Below are 17,010 nucleotides of genomic sequence, written 5' to 3' on the forward strand. Positions count from 1 at the left end.
CACAAACATAATTCCACTTCTAACAACAAAGTAACAGGAAGTAACAAATTACTTTTCCTTAATATCTCTTAATATGAAAATTAATATAACCAACATATCCTAATCAATTGAAACTCAAAAATATGAGGAATTAGAAAATTTGCTGGCCGTCATCCAGTGTCTAATTTGGTAATTGGAGAAATAGGTCCAATATTGTACAATCCATATACATTTTCTGCTTGTTTGTATGTGACAGTGTCTTGCTGTGTACCACATAATGGTCTTGAAATCATGCTTCTCCTATTTCAGCCTCTTTATTAGTCAGATTGTTTATTTGATGTTTTTACACTATAATATGGTTTTCAGAACGGCTTATATATTTCAAAATTATTTATTAAACAGCCAAAAGAAACATAGACGATTAACTAGGGAGGTGGCTTGTAAGAGAACAACAAAGTGAGACTAAATGCTTTGCTTGACATTTGTAACTCTTGTATCAAGTTTGAAGAAGAGGACTTTATAAGTTACTCTTTCTCTGAGATGAATGCTTTTCCAAATTATCACAGCTAATGAACCAAATTCTTACTCTCACCTAATGTCTTGCCACCCTCCAAGTAGAACAATTATTTATTGAAACAGTTGGTGAATGGTTTTATGGATAGACCATCTTAATACATACACCATTTCTTAAATGAATGTAACCTGTGATCTGAGAATAAAGTCACTCACTTAAGTCAAATAGCTTTGACCATAGCAGGAAATCTGTATCCAAAAATCGTGCCTGCAATTCACTCCTTGGCACAGCAGAACTGTCAACTTTTAGCTTAGAGCTATTATGGAGGTAAAATCCTTTGGTGATGTGAAAGTCATTGAAGTATAGCCTTATTACAATGAACTCCAGTGTCTACAAATTGTTCTTATTTTGGGCTTGTATCAGAGTAAGAGCCAAGATTTTAAGCTCTACTAAAAACAAAACAAGCAAACAAAAAGGCTTTATCTATTTACGTTCATTAAAAAAAACTAGTAGTGATGTGTTATTTTAAAATATACAGTTAATATGTTTGGAGTTATTTAAAATTTATATTGAGAAAAACATATGTATTTTCAGTATTGCTGTAGACAAGCATCTGCATAAGTCTGTTCTATTGATTGTTTTATATCAAACAACTTTTATAACACTCATTTTTATAATTATAATATTTTATAAATTTTAAAGAATATGATAAGATAAATAAAAAAGAAGGGTATGGCAGCTATTGAAGGGGGTCTCTGGAAGGAGTTGGGGAACAAAAAAGGAAAGAAGAATGTGATGTAATTCCATTTACTTAAAATATGTTTTTAAATGTTAACAGATTCAGACAAATTGAAATTATGTATCTTTTCTCATCATAATGCAATAAAACTTAAATCAGTAAAAAAAAAAAAAGAAAAATAAGATGCTCATGACTGTTTTAAAATTCTTACTCACAGTCCTGAGGAGAACTGTTCAGACTCGCCCGGCTCCACGAATCCCTCCCACTGTGGAAGTCATAGAGAAGGAAGAGAACTGGGAAAAGAAGACCCAGCCTATTGATCCAGTCATTCAGAACTCAAGTGAGGAGAACCACCTCTTCACTCAGAGGTGGAGAGTCTCTCACATGGGAGAAGAGCTGGAGAACGAAGGCCAGCCAGCATTTGTTAACCTGTCACAGCCCCCTTGCCGCTCCCTTCCCAGCACTCAGCAGTCGAGAAACCCCTTGTTCCCAGAGGAGCCCGCGGTGCTTGGAGATGGGCAGCAACTTAGAACATCAGAGGCCCTGGTGCAGAGGAAGGACATAATGGCCAGGATTGCTGAGTTAACCCTGCAGAATTCAGCCATCAAGGCTCACCTGAACAATATTGGAAGCTCAGGAGGAGAGCAAGGTGATGGACTGCGGGAGCTGAGCAAACAGGGAAATGCCAGCGAAGCGCCTGCTGTAAGTACAGCTGAGACTGCCTGGAAACTGTTAGACCTGTACTGCAGCCCAAAGGGAATAAAGATTGGTTTTTGCTCATGGTTTCCGAGGGGTTACTCTCTGTGGCAGAATGTATTGCTCTGCCTCTTAGGTTAGACAAGCAGACTCTCATGGTGGCCCGAACACGTGATAGAGGCCACTTATCAGAAGGTCAGAGGGTGAGGTACTTCTCTTTTAAGATATGCTCAGGTGATGAGATTCTTCTAGCTAAGCCCTGCCTCCTCCCTGTCATTGCCTACCCATAATACTATCACGTTATGGATCCTTCAGAGGATTGATCCTTCATCCAAGCCCTCGGGAGCTGGTCACTCCCCAAAGCCCATGAGCTGGCAAGCAAGCCCCCAGTATATGAGTTGGTACGTTTCATACTCAAGCTATAACAGACATCCAAAGAGATTTCTTTTCAGAAGTGACTCCGTATAGCTTTGACATATCTTCCTTACAAGATAGATAAGCCTTAACCTGTTTTGCAACACGAAAATAAAAATACATGAATGCATGAAAAAAATAGAATTAAAGAAACTGTAGGAGGGCTGAGGATAAGCTAGGAATGAATGATATAGAATTAGGAGGACCTAGAGTGCTTGCTGCACAACTAGATTTTAATTAAAAGTAATTTACTCTTAACTTAACTCTTGAATAACTTCCTAGGGCACAGAATGGGTTTTCCTATAGAAATTATATTTAAAGAATTAGACTTTAATGTGCATATGAACAGTCTGAGGATCTTGCTAAAATGTGCCTGACTAAATAGGTCTGGGATTCAGCCAGTTCCTTTGTAATACATCCCTCCAAGGTGCCAAACCTGCTGGTCTGCTCACATTCTGAGGAGCATCGATATTATATATACAGCAGGGTTTTTTTTTTTTTTATCCTGTGTATCTAGTGCCAGGCATGTTGGCTCAATAATCCTCAAGAGACTGAGGCAGGGTTGACATGGGTAACACAATTAAATGTTGAGCTGTGCCCTTTCTAAATACTACAGATACTAGCCTGGACAGGGAGGGACTGATATTGCAACCTTTACTATCCCCTTTCTATTTAATCAGAAATACAAACTAGCCTTTGACTCTTATTGGTTTACTTATCTTTAAAATAAATAAGTAAACAAACAGACAAAAGCAAAAAACCAATAGTTCAAGTTAGTCATTTCTGTCATGGATTGGTTTTTCCTCTCAAAGGGATATATTTAACTAAATGAAATTATTATGAATGGTGAAAGTGCATTTTTCTTGGGCTTTTCAAATTAAACTTACATTGTATCTCCGGAGTAGTTTTTTGTTTTGTATTGTTTGGGCTTTTACTCTCTATTTAGACTATTTTACTGTCTTATGCTCCTTTCTAATCACAGATATTCTTAAATCAGATCTCTGAAGCCAAAAGCAAAGGAATAGTATGCTTAAGAGTCTCTGCCAGGTAATTCATGAAGCTTGTTTGAAGATTGAAGTTTTAAAAGCATTCTTTTCGGATTCAGAGATAGTCCTGTGTAGTCTGTCTCCACTGTGATCTGTCATGGCTAGGAGTGTGGCATTTACCTCACTGGCAGACGTGTCTTTGCTCTTGTGATATTCTCTCTCTCTCTCTGACTCTCTCTCTTAGTTCATCTGAGGCAAGTAGTAAGAGCTGCTGATGCAGGGCAGCCTTGTCCCATTAGACTGCTCATGCAGCAGTGGAAGCATTTGCTTTAGCTCTTACTCTAAATGATTTGTAAACTATTTTACCCCATCATTCATTTATGTTTATATCAAGGTTCATAAATACTGGATTGCTGGTACTTAGTAGAAAAGTCAGAATTGGGTGGTTTTTAATGATGAATTTATACCTTTTCCCCCTGAAGAATTTCCCAGCAGTTCAGTCTCTAACGCCTAGTAGCATGGAGGAGCGGATTGCAGAGTTGAACCGACAGAGCATGGAGGCTCGCAGCAAACTGCTCCAGCTGATCGAGCAGCAGAAACTTGTTGGCTTGAACCTTTCCTCGTCACCAGTGTCACCTGTTGAATCACCTCTCAGAGCTTGGGCTGGTGGGTCACAGATTCATGACTTACAAACTTAGAAGTGTAGTTTTACTCTCTCAATTGTGAAAGTTCCTACTGAGTCAAAAGAACCTCAGGGCATACTGTGTTTTAGTACTCCAATTTTGTACCAGAAGAAACTGGCTTGTGTCAGAGAGTAAGTGGCAGAAATAGTGGTAGAAAGCTCTTTTGTTCTATAGCCAGTCTTTGACATCCAGGGAGACACCATCTAAGTGAAATATTCATTACAGTATGTGACTCACTTAGGATATATGCTACATAAAGTATAAGCATCAAAATTAGACTATAAATGTTACCATATCAGTTACAAATAATTGATCTCTTAAAACAGGAAAACATTTCCACTCAATTTAGTTTTCACATTATTTTGCTACATTTAAGAATATGTAAAGAATATTAAAAAATAGTTGAATTGTAACTTAAAATTTTGTTTTTATAGAAGTCCTGTTCAAACAGTGCTGATTAAATGAAGTGGTTCTAAGTTGGCTTTTAGCCAGAAATGCATTTATGCTCTCATGGGTGGTGCTACATCAAAGGTATTGATTGGAGCCCAGGCTAAGGCTGATTGGGATGAACCGAAAGGCTATCAGTGGTATCCCTGAGGTGCTTATGGGGACCCGAGTGGCTTGTATGAACTCTGTTACCCATATGCTACCAGTAAGAGTTTTCACCTCTGTTGGAAATTATTTATTATTTGAAATTTTGAATAAGAAAACAGATTCTTGGGGATTCCTAGAAAGTCACAGGTAATGCATTTCCCCAAAGCCTCTCCTTTGTATTTATTCTAGGTTTCCTCAGTTGGTCAGTAGCTGTCTTCAAGTCTTCACAGTCATGAAGGCTGGAGGCAAATTCTGGTTTAAATATGTAAATTGTTGAAATACATATGAACTCTGCAAGGTGCCTGCCATGTATGGCTTAAATATTCCAGCACCAAACTGGGGGCTATGCAGCAAACAATAAGTGCAGGAGAAAGTGTCAACTGGTTCTGAGAAAGTGGGGGACATAAAGCAAAACAGCCTAAGGTGTGATTCTGTGACAGAATGTGACATTGCTTCTCATAGTGTTCTGTAAGCTTGAAAATTACCTTTATTTCTATCTCATCTAGTATCCAAGACACCCAAAATAGAATTCTTGATTTTATAGTAACCTCTGTGGGGTATAATAAAAATTAGAGTAAACAGTGTCATGGCTTTGTAGGATAACTGGGGGAATTTAAAAAAATTAGTTAACTTTGTTGTTTGACAGTTTTATACTTGATTCTTCTCACCCTCTGCCCTTTTCTCTTGCATCCCTGCTAGCCCCCTGCCTACAGCTCTGCCCTTTTCTCTTGTACCCCTGCCAGTCCCCTGCCTACAGTTTCCTTTCTCATGTTGGTAACTTATTTTGTAACCCACTGATTTTAAGGATGATTTGAATGACCTTTGACATGGAACTATCCCATCAAGCCTGGTGGGCTCCCCAGTATTACATAACGAAAGATAGTGACATTCCCACCTCCAGAATCCAGCCTTAGCTTGTAGTTCAGTTAGAAAGGTGGGGCTCCATGAGCTCCCTACTCCACTATTGCTTATGCCCAGTGCAGCCAACCACAGTGCCACTGTGGCACAGATGTCAATGGCCCTATTCTGTCCAGAACACAACCCACTCCCTGTCTTCCAGCTATTGCATTTGTTCTTCCCTCTTCCACAGTATTCCCTGAGCCTTGGAGGAGGAGCTATACAGGTCCTTTTGAGAGTCAGGCAAATACCGGCTTTTCTTCTCAGCACTGTGAGCAGCCTAGGGTCTCTATTCACCACTGTTTTCTGCCAAGCCAAGCTGCTCTGAATAAGGCTGAGAGCAGCATTTTTTCCTGTGGCTGTAAATAGAGATTTAGAAGGCAGCTTGACATAGTAATTTAACCAGACAACAGTAGTAAGTCTCTTCTTCAGGACCTATGACCTTCACTGCCTTGTGGTTTTGATCAGATAGATAGCACCAGGCATGGACTCTCATATGGCCGAAGCAAAGTCTAATTATGTGAATTTTTAGGGTTTCCTAAGTAGATAAGCAATCAACAGACATTTATTAGTAAAATATTTTATATCCATCATAGTCATAGAGGATCCCGCAAGTCATTCTTAAGATCAGATTTCATAGCTGTGAGGGTAAAAGAAGCCCCATTTAATTTTATTAAATTGAAAATTAAACTTTAAGGCTAGCTCTCTTTTAATTTTTAAAATTTTTTCTTCTATGACAATTTCACAAATACATCTACTTTAACCATACCCACCCCCCTCACTCCTTCCCTTCACTCACTTTCATGTTCCCCAACATATCTTAGGGCCCACTGGTTTTCACTTCTTGCTCTGATGTGATACAACTTGTTAGAAGATGCTAGCATTCTGTGAACTGGTATGCTGCCAAATTGACAAATAGCTAAAGTTTCTTGTTGTAATAGTTCATTTTAAAAAAGCATCTCTCAAGTGTTTCTGTGAGCCATCATGATAAAAATATATAAATACCTAAAATTGTAATGTATAACTTCTAATGGTATTGAATTAAGCAAAAATGTTACTTTTATTAGTGAGAAGTAAGGACATTAAATTTTACTTTTATATTTTAGAAGAAGGAAAGCGGACCATTGAGGTGTCTGTTCCAGGAGTGGAGGCTTCAGAGAGTTCAAAATGCAATACTGTGTCTCCTGTCAGTGGGAACAGTTCACGAAGGTAGGGCACAGGGCTGCTGGTACTCAGAGCATCAAGAGTGTCTGTGTGCCTTCCTCTCTGCACTCGGTACCTTTTTAACTTAAGTTCAGACAGACTAACTCATACAGAGAGAATGAAGGTGAGAAGTAAGCTTAACCAAGTAGGGTTGCCTGCTTAAAACAGAAAATGGGCAAATCTTTATGCATTTATGACCACAAAATTAGGAGATGCTATATACCAGGGTAGATACATTGACTAGTAGCACTTTCATTCCTTTCAATAAGTGAACACAAAGCTGATTGGCTTAGATGAGCCACATGATTGGTAGGCAGGTCAGAAAGGAGTCCCCGGCTTTTCTGTCTCCACCCTGCATCCCTGTATTGTACTGTTCTGCTCCAGTTCTCATCGCTCCCAGGCTACCCTGACCACCTTCCCACTACTGCGCAGCCTTTACAATCTTATCTGTATGGTATTATACATGGAAGGCATGTGCAGTTATCTGTCAAAATCTGCAGAATGTATCTCATACAGAGAATACCCAATGGAAACTGGCTTTGTTAATAGTGAGTCAGGGTTGGGTGGTCAATGCTAAAGCATTACTTCAGGATGTTATAAGTAAGAGAAGCTGTATTAGAGATGGAGGTGATGGGCACACGAGAATGCAGAACCTTCACTCTTTCTGTAAAGCTAAACTACTCTAAGAGTAAGCTGTTAGTTTTAAGTTTTGTGTTGGTAAAGTGTTATGGCTTGTTTTGGACCTGTCAGCCAAACCCTGTCAAGCTCTTCCCAGTAAAGAGAGCAGTTATACAATCGTTGATGGCTAGTGGTGAATCTCACTCTCTGGCTGCCTGCTTATTTCTCCTGCATAGATCTTCAGGGGCAATCAGCAATTCTTGTTCTCCACTAAACGCCACCTCAGGAAGTGGGAGGTTCACACCAGTTAATCCAAGAACAAAGGTATGTTATAAAATATAATCAGGGTACTATGTAGGGTCGAGAGAGTGTACCTGTGGAAGATGACTAACGTCCATTCTTAGTTACTATTCTTAGTGTCTTTAACATGATAGAAAACTGTGCAAGGAAAATAAAGACTATAATTTATCTTCATTTGAAAAACAGTAAGTCATACATTTGTTTTGTTTTGTATGGTAACTAAGAAATAAGCTAAAATTTGGTAGGATTTCAAGTGTCTTCCTTTAGAGACTAAGAATTACTAGTTTGAGGCTTGATTCCCAAGTACCATGGTCTTGAGTGGGTCTTACATTTGAGGTATTGCTCCTGCTGCTGTTGGGGTATCTAAGTAGAGTTTGGGATATCCAGAGTCCTGGGTCTGGGTACTTTACACCCGTGTACCGCAGCTGAGAGTACCTTTGTTAGATGTGTGATAACACAGGGGGTAAATGAATGTTTTGTATGTTTTCGTAAGTTCTGGTTTGGTTCAGACTGTTTGGAAACTAAACATTTACAATTTATTTAGATTTTTCACAGAAACATTTACAATTTATTTAGATTTTTTACAGAAGGCATTTTTATTTGTTTTGATAATGTTGAAAATTTCAGTGTTTATCATAGAAAATTGCATAAATATCTTTAGAACTGAAAAAGATGTTTTTCCAGAGGTAAACTGGTAACAGATTGGGAAGGTATTAGATCATAGAGGAGAGACACAGCCCAAATGCACCAACTGCCTTGATTAGTTAGCTACTCCAGTTACCTGGCTTTAAAATTTTGTCCTTTCTGATTTTTACATTCTGAAAAGCTTAAAGTTATCTCTTTGATACAGTTACCCATGGTTCATGTTTAATTTGCTAAGATTCAGTAACTATTTTTTATCATGTTTCAAATTGTATCTACAGTTGAATAAATGTTGGATTTCTCATTTTAAAAGTGAGATTTTTACTAGGACACCTGCTGAGCAGGCAACCAGCTGCCTGGTGTCTCCCTGGGCAGGGGCTCTGTCAGGAGCACTGACATTTCAAAGCCAGTTAACACACACGCGACTGTTGACTGTACTTGGTCTAAATGTCTCTGAATCTCTAGTGGGTTCATTTCTAACTCCTCTCTGCATCTTTGTTCAACAGACTGAAAAGAAAAATGAAGAAGGTTGGTTTGCTCTTTCTGCCCACATACCATAAGTGAAGCTCAAGCAGAGGGCGTCCTCAGTGACGTCTTTTTCCTGGCCTTTCCTTCCCACGTCACGGATTCTACATTCAAGTTGTAACGTTTTCTCTTCAGATAAAACCTGCAAAGGTATCCTGTATTTAGGGAAACAGAGAAAAGAAGAATTATTTTAATATTTTACCTTTTCAATTTTTTTTTAACAAAGCACCTAAAATTCCCTGTGAATAAAACTCTGCAGGAGAATTAAAGTTTTATATATGTTTAACCTTGTTAAACTTTTAGTAATACATTGTTACTCTTGTCATTGCTGTTGAAGGTTTGTTTGTTATTTAGTGCATCTTAAATGTGGATCAACTTCCCAGAACTAATTTGCTTTATGTATAACTTAAAATAAAGCTGTTCTGGCTTTCAGAAAAATGTGGTACTTTTCTGTTATCCATCATTTCAAATTGAATGCATAGCTTTAGGAAAAACTAAAGACTGCGGCTGTGGGGGACACCTATAATCTAATGTTGATTCAGAAGCCGGAGGCAATAGGGTTGTAGTATGTATGAGTTCCACGCCAGCCTGAGCTATGTAGAGAACCCCGTCTCAACAAAAGTACATAAAGTGGGTGTAGGAATGTTTATTTTCCTTAAGCAAGTAAAAGTAACTATGTGTTTAATAAAAATCTTGTAGTTTTTAAGTGTGAAGATTTCAAAATGATAATGTCCATCTAATAAGTAATGATTGCTGGGGTCCAGCGGTCACCCCACAAGCCACACCAACTCTACTGTCAGTCAGACAGGCATGGTTAATTGAGTGCACACCCTAAAGCTGATCAATCAAGGCCAGAGCTTAGAGTTCAGGGCTGAGGCTATGACCCTGAACATCTCTCTCTGTCAGCTTATAAAGGCTAAAATTGTAAAAACCACAGTGAGCTCATATGCAGGTGCAGAAAGTGCTGCCCAGTAGTTGGGGCTGACTGAAGCCATTTTAGACATAACAGTTCATACTGACCTTTAATTTGATGGGTCCTACCTAAAGCTTTGTGGAATTTCTTAAGATAAACAAACCTCAGAACATACAAAACATAACATGGTATGTGGTCAGCATGAACCTACTCTGAGTCAGTTATTTTTCTGAGTCAATTATTTTTCTGTGTCAATGACTGGCAAACATTACAGCAACAATATGAAATAGTTGGCAGGCATGGAACAAAATGGCTACAGCTATACTGGGTGTTGGGCAGGCCTCAACAATGGTAATACCATTATGTTCAAATGTCTAAATGCAGAACACTGATTTCGTGATTATGTTAGAAAAAGAAATATAAAAACGTTTAGTAGTTTCCTTGCCCTAAATCATCTAAAATAGATTTTCTTTCATGTGCTTTCTCTCAAATGTTGGCTTCTGTTTCCAGTTTATTTCAGTGATACCTGCCATGCTATGTTAGCAGTTTTCAACTTGAGTGAATTGGGAGGAGGGAAAGATCACAGTGAAGCTCCCCTGATGCAGAGCTCCCCTCCCCTCCCTCTGCAGTTGAGAACCGTGTTTTAGGAAGCACCCTGGGCTTCTAAATTACAGCAAAAAGTAACATTATTTTCTCCTGGCACTGGTGAATTTGTGTGGAGTCTGTATTTGTTTTATTTTTTGTAGATTTCTTCCACTTGTTCTGTACATTTTGTAAGTTGTTTAATAAAGACTGTCTGGTGGTTTGGATAGGTATGGCCCCCATAGATTCAGGTGCTTCAGTGGCCATAGGGAAAAGCCTTGTTGTAGGAGATGTGGCCTTGTTGAAGGAAGTATGTGGATGTATGTATGTATGTCACTGTGTGGGTGGGCTTTGAGGTCTCTCAGGCTCCACCCAGTGAGGAAGAGTGTCTCCTTCTGGCTGCCTTCAGATCAAGATGTAGACCTCCCAGCTTCTTCTCCAGCACCATGTCTGCCTTGACGCTGCCATGTTTCTTGCCATTATAATAATGGACTGAACCCCTGAAACTGAAAGCCAGCCCCAATTAAATGTTCTCCTTTGTAAGTACTGCCTTGGACACGGTGTCCCTTCTCAGCAGTGCAGCCCTAACTAAGAGACTGCCTTTGTCTGAGATAAAACCATCTCAGTATTACCCCTCACCAAAATGTTAAGTTTCCTGCTTTCTCTGTGAGTGTATTCTTTTTCTTTTCTTTTTTTTTTTAATGTGTGTATGTATGGCACGTGTGTAAGGGTGTTCTTGTGTGTATGAACTCGCCTGTGTATACAGGTGCAACTGCACAAGTGCATGTTTGTGTGAAGGCCCAGAGGTTGGAGTTGGATCTCTTTCTTGACCTCTTTCTTGACCGCTCTTCATCATAGATACTGATGCTGAGCTTGGAGCTCACCACTTCAGCTAGTTCAACAAACCAGCTTGTCCCAGGGTTCCCTTGTCTTCATCTCCTGCACACTGAGTCTGACAACTCTGTGGGTGCTGGGGAATCTGAATTCCATTCCTCATGGCAAATGCTTTACCCACTTAGCCATCTCCCCAGACCATGGATACTGATACATATATTTAAAATTCTTATACACTTACACAGTGTATCTTGATCTTATCCATCCATCGTTACCTCCCTCCAACTCTTTCTAGTGCCTTTCTTCCTGTCTCCCTTCCTGGTTTGTGTTTATTTTGTCATTGTTGTTTGGACTAATCTGAGTCCAAATAATGCTGCCCACATGCACATGGGTGTGGGGCCACCCACCAGGGCATGGACACCTTACCAATAGCCAAGTTCCCCAAAGGAAAGGTAGCCTCCTTTTCTGAGGTGCAGTAGCTGTCCACAGCCCCTCCTCAGGGGCCTCTTCCCTGGCCGCAGCCCCTCCTCAGGGGCCTCTTCCCTGGCCGCAGCCCCTCCTCAGGGGCCTCTTCCCTGTCTCTGCTGCTATTTTGTCACACTTGTTCTTCGACAGGTAACCACAGCTGCTATGAGATGACATGCGCAACAGCCATGTGATGTCTGGAAGACAACATTTCATGGCTTTCCTCCTCCCCTAATACTCTTTCTGTCCCTCTTCTGTGATGTTCCCTGAACCTTGGATGATGATGGTGTTGATACAGGTGACTCGTCTGCAGCTGGGCACTTACACTTACACTTCAATACTAGTCTTCAACAGCATCACCATCTAGCTGTGGTTGGCAAACAATGGCATAGTAGTTTGCAGTGGTTTTTGTTTTTGTTTTGTTTTGTTTTTTTGATTTTTGGCTTTTTGGGGGGTTGAGGTGGGGGGGGTCTTTTGTCATCTCCCTGACCAATATCTTGTAGAGATTACCCCTAGCTACCATTTAGATTTGCATTTAAAATTCAGTATCATCTGGTAACAACATTGTCCACGTGTTGATACACTGTTGTTGCAGCATTTTCTCTGTCCAGTCACATTAGGGCAGTGACAGGCCTGTGATTAGACAGCAATAGAGAGGTGGAGTTAGAAGTTTAGGAGGGTGAGAGGTTAGGGAGCAGAGGGGAAGAAGCAGGAAAATCATCATGGATGCAGAGGAAGAGGATGATCCAGGCCCCGCATGGTTTTAAACAGCCACAGGTAGCTAAGGTTTTTACAAGGTTAGAGTAATTGGGTTAAAACATTGTCTTTATCATTTGGCTCTGAAATTATTATATTGGCATCTTGTAAATTGTGATCTTATTGATATATAAGCTTGATGGGATAATTAAGCCTTAAGAGTCATGTTTTTACTGGGCAACTTAGGCACTAAGTGACTGACTGTGGGGTATGTAGAACGTTGCATGTAGTGAGATGATCTTGCTAGCTGGGAGAAAATAGCAGGAGCCTGCAGGGATATAGTGATGTTGCTGGCCGGTACCAGTGGGCCAGCAGAGATTGCCAGGTGGTTTTCTTTTTAAATTTTCCCACAACACACTGTAGGCATAAATTTTTCTCAACCTCCTCTCTAGCCCGACACCTATTAGAGATAGTGGAAAAGAAAGGTTAATAGGATATGGGGTAAGTGGACCTGTTTAGAAATGTTTTGGGGGGCAATTCCAGTCTTTGTTGTTCTCAGTCCAGTCCACCAGCAAACACTAACTATGAATCAGCAGCTATAGACTAGTCAGCTGAGAGACACCACACAGGAATCAGCAACTGCAGTTCAATCCAGAAGAAACCTTGAGCTTCAACAGTAGCATGAGCACTTCCAAACCTCTCCTTAGCTAGCAAACATTCCCTTCCAGAATTACTGAGTTAACTTTCTAAATCTATATATTTTGGTTTTGCTGCCCTGTTTCCTTCTGGGCAGCCCTCCCATTGGGCTGCTTTCCCTATGTTCCCACATGTATCCTCCTGCTCCTTCATGACATGGTCAGTCCTACGCTGCATCCCCCCGCCCCCCATGCACGCCATGGCAGAATCCCCTCCTCTTTTCTGTTTTCTTGCCCAGGAATCCTAAAAGTCCCTCCTTTTTCACCCTGCCCAGCCATTGGCTGCTGGCTCCTTATTGATCAATCAAAAACCAATTGGGGACAGGGACCCTCAGTATCTAGACACATAGATTCCCATATGATTTGGGGAGCTGAATAAAGGCAAAGCATTAGAACCAATCCCCAACACTGGCCCAAGTCTGCGGAAGCAGCAAGGAGCCACAGGAACCTCATGAGAAGTTCTTTGGTGAGTTTCTCTCTATGAAATCACAAGTGAAGCTCAGCAAACATAAGATGAATCAATACATGCATGTCCTCAGTGAAGAATATCAAGGTTAGAGTCATGTGAATCAATGCCCAAGCTCCTACTGACTTTGGGGATATAACATTTATATATTCCTTTGAAAGCATCACATGTGCTTTCATGTGTCTGCTTTAGGAAAACATCCTTTCACCTGTGTACCCCAGCAAAACATCATTTGACATAACCGACTTTACAAAGAAACTAGAAGTTTCCATGTCAGCACACATTTTCTTTTATGTTTTTCTAGCTTTAATTTTGCCCCTTTAATTTCATACACCTTTTAGACCTTGAAAGCCATTATTTTCTATCTGAATACTTTATATTTTTCCCTCTTAATACTGTTGCTGCATGCACAGGTGTGCATGTTCTGAATGTTCTGTATACACACACACACACACACACACACACCACATAAACACATACAAATGTGTTTGATTTGTATGAGGAAAGAATGATTTAACAAATTAAATCATACAAAAAATGTTAATTCTGTCAATACTCTAGATCCCTGCTTTCATCTAATTGCTTGAACTGGACTTAATATATAGGAGCCAGCTTAGAACAGAGTTCATCTCTGGAGTTGCTCACTTCCTTTTTCCTATATGTTTTGAGGACAATCTTTTCTATGCACCTAGGTCCTCCTTTGATGTTTGCTGTGCCCTGGAATGCTCCTAACTAGTACTTTTATTTATTAGAACAAAAATTCAGGAAATAAACTGTCCAAATGTGGTGCAGTGCCTTAGCCATGTCATCAAGAACCCAGTTTGCTAGACCCTCCACAATTTTAGCCTTCTTGGCTCACTGTCTCCTGGTTGCAGTCCAGCTCATACAACTCCAAAGGTCTCATCCAAATTGGAAATAGAGTAGTGCCAGCAGTGCCTGTTTCCTTTCCATTAGTGAAGGAAAACCTCTAGAAGTCTCCAAACTGTGAGGAGCTTGGGGTGGAGTGTAGGGGGCTTAGTAAAACTGGAATCCTAGAAACGAGAACAACGGAGAATCAACTGATCTCTCAATTAGCTAGATGATGACTAGGAAAGACAATGAGTCACTGATGGGAAATGTTCCTGCATGGAAACAAGTGCTGCTTCCTGCACAGCTGAGCATGATGGGATATGAGTTTGAAGAAGGCACACTGCGGAGGGATGTACGCCCTCTGGGGTCAGACCTTGTAAACTGCTACATGTGGAATTGCAGCTGACTCCTTGGCTTCACGTTCTATAAACTTTGGACATAAATTGGAGACTCCTGTTCTGGGTAATTGGGGAGATTTATTGCTGAATAAGGGTAGGGAAGATATGTCTGACCCCAGAGCATTATCTTTGTGTCAAAGAGGAAGATAATGGAGAATAATATTTGCTCCTAACTAGAGACCATGCACTTAATGTCTTATCAAAAGATGTTCAAAGAGTGTGTGTTAAAATAAAAATCGCCCTGTTCAGAACCCTGTTACTCTTTCCTCGAGAATTAATAGTTATTCATATACCTCCTCAGCCTTAATGTTGAAATTAGCATTTAGCATTGTCTATTTGAAAACTGTATTTGGCTTTTAACAGTCAATTTTAGGATTCATATTAAGTACTAATCCCGCTGACCTTATATGTCTATCTCTGTTAGTCCTACCACCTGTACACCAGCAGAAAACATAAATGTGGCTCCTATCCTCAAAGTTTATTTTAGAATTTCATATAAATGGAGTCATTCAGAACATACAGTAATGCTCAAAATTAACCTGTAAGTCCCACCTGTCCAAGGACCAGGTAACTTCCTGGAATGCTGGGAGTTGTGGAATATAACAAAAATCTCATGACAAACTACTGTGGCCTATAGGTTTGTCTTTATAAAGCCCTGCAATACGTGTCTCAGAGCCACTCAGCTGGGAAGTTCCAGGGAGTGGTCCTGACCAAAGTCCATCTCGTGGTCAGTATTGAATATTTAATAAAGCTTGCTTCAAATTTGGCCTAAAATGGTGGAATTGGTTTTCCTCTGTTAAATCTTAGGATTAACAACAATATCTTTATTTTGTCTTCTCACATTCAATGTGATTTTAAGATTGATCCATTTTATGTGTGTCGATAGATAAGCCTTTGTATTCCTTATTAGTGTTTGATCAATCGTATGGCTGTGCCATAATTTCATACTTAGTGTCCTGATACCAAATGCCTGGGCTTGTTTCCAGCTTTAATCTGTTACGAATAAACCTACTATGAAGGTTAAATATTTTATTTGTCTTAGATACAAAACTAGAAATGAATTGCTACCTTACATGAGAACGCATGGTTGAATTTTAAAACATTAAGTGGTTTTCTGACATCCCATTTTACACCCTCACTAGCAGCATCTACCTCTCTTGTTACTATTTATCCTATCCAGTATTGGGTCAGCCTTTTTACTTTTTCAGAGGCTGAGTTGTATGTGGCTTGTGTTTTCATCCCTGAGGGTAATACCTTACTTACTTTGGTCTGTTCATTGGTATTTGTATGCCTTCGATCACGAAGTAGTTTCAAAACGTTTTGTCCAATTTTTGTGGGGTTATTTGCCTTTTTATTAAAGGTATGAGCTCTTCATATACTTTATATACAAGTCCTTTGTCCAATACATACTTTGCAGATTAAAAACAAAACCCCCAAAGTTAAGCCTCTGCTTTGTACGTGCCCACCTCCTGCAGCAAAAATTCACAACACAAACCCTTATTTACTCTTTAAAAAAACACAGAAAATACTCGTCTTCGATGTTGATGTAGCTGGGAAGCTGCCATCTGTAGCCAAGACCGTACCATTTTTAAAGTATCGTTTTTAATTGGCAAAGAATTGCCTTAGGACCCTTTGGCCCGTTTGGAAAATTGGGTAAGCACTTAAATGCTAAGCCATTTGGTCCATAAACTTTTGGAACGCTGGGCTTCTGTTTCCTAGAGAGAGGTGGGTCCAAATAGCCTCGTCTCCAGGGCAGAGAACTCTCTGGCAACACCTCTCTAGTCAAAATCTTGGGGCATGCTGCGCATGCTCCTAATAGCCTGTTGTTCCCCTCCCCCACATCACTACCAGCAGGCCGAGTGGCGTTGCTGTGGCAACCGCAGTAAACGGAGTCCTTGGGCAGGTGTGACTAGAAACCAGCTGCTGTAGTGAACACCTCTGGTAAGTGGGCTCTTAGCCTGGGCTGGGCTGTCCCCACGAGTCTCCCTTAAATCTGGTAGCGACCCAGAGAGCTGTGAACGCCACCTTTTAGGTGGAACTAGTATGGTCCAGTTTCCCTGAAGCACTTTCCTGGTCTTTGTACGGTAGTTCAGCGCAAACATTTGAAGCAACCAGTGCGGGTTAGACATGTGCACAGCTTCTACCTGCAAGGAACTGGTGATGCAGGTTAAGAAGCAGCCAGGTAGCTAGAGAAGTTAGGTCACCACAGACGGAAAGGAAAGCCTGCTGGAAATGTGCCTGGGTCCACAAAGCCACCCCCGCCCACTCTTAGCTGTGAGTCTTGTCAAGTGGGCCCTTCTACACTATTTCCCTTATCTCAAA

At 40.4% G+C, this 17,010-nt stretch overlaps 2 protein-coding genes across 5 annotated transcripts in view; both read left to right on the plus strand.

Annotated features, from left to right (window-relative positions):
- The window catches only part of Spice1 (spindle and centriole associated protein 1), a 43,528-nt gene extending 34,300 nt beyond the window's left edge, over positions 1–9,228 (plus strand). For 2 of the 3 annotated variants that reach the window (XM_031363960.1, XM_031363961.1), the window contains 5 exons: positions 1,450–1,934; positions 3,811–3,994; positions 6,609–6,711; positions 7,560–7,647; positions 8,772–9,228. In XM_031363960.1, coding sequence (XP_031219820.1) covers positions 1,450–1,934; positions 3,811–3,994; positions 6,609–6,711; positions 7,560–7,647; positions 8,772–8,825 — 914 coding nt within the window. In that variant the 3' untranslated portion in view covers positions 8,826–9,228. Of the gene's footprint in view, positions 1–1,449; positions 1,935–3,324; positions 3,390–3,810; positions 3,995–6,608; positions 6,712–7,559; positions 7,648–8,771 lie in introns of those variants that run through there. The other variant, XM_031363963.1, reaches the window with a different exon arrangement.
- Positions 9,229–16,523: 7,295 nt separating this feature from the next.
- Positions 16,524–17,010, plus strand: part of Cfap44 (cilia and flagella associated protein 44) — a 110,345-nt gene continuing 109,858 nt past the window's right edge. Inside the window, exon 1 of one of the 2 annotated variants that reach the window (XM_031363964.1) lies at positions 16,524–16,629. The gene's annotated coding sequence lies outside the window, so the exon portion shown is untranslated. The remainder of the gene's footprint in view (positions 16,630–17,010) is intronic. The other variant, XM_031363965.1, reaches the window with a different exon arrangement.

Source organism: Mastomys coucha, unplaced genomic scaffold (assembly GCF_008632895.1).
Source record: "Mastomys coucha isolate ucsf_1 unplaced genomic scaffold, UCSF_Mcou_1 pScaffold12, whole genome shotgun sequence".
NCBI lineage: Eukaryota > Metazoa > Chordata > Mammalia > Rodentia > Muridae > Mastomys > Mastomys coucha.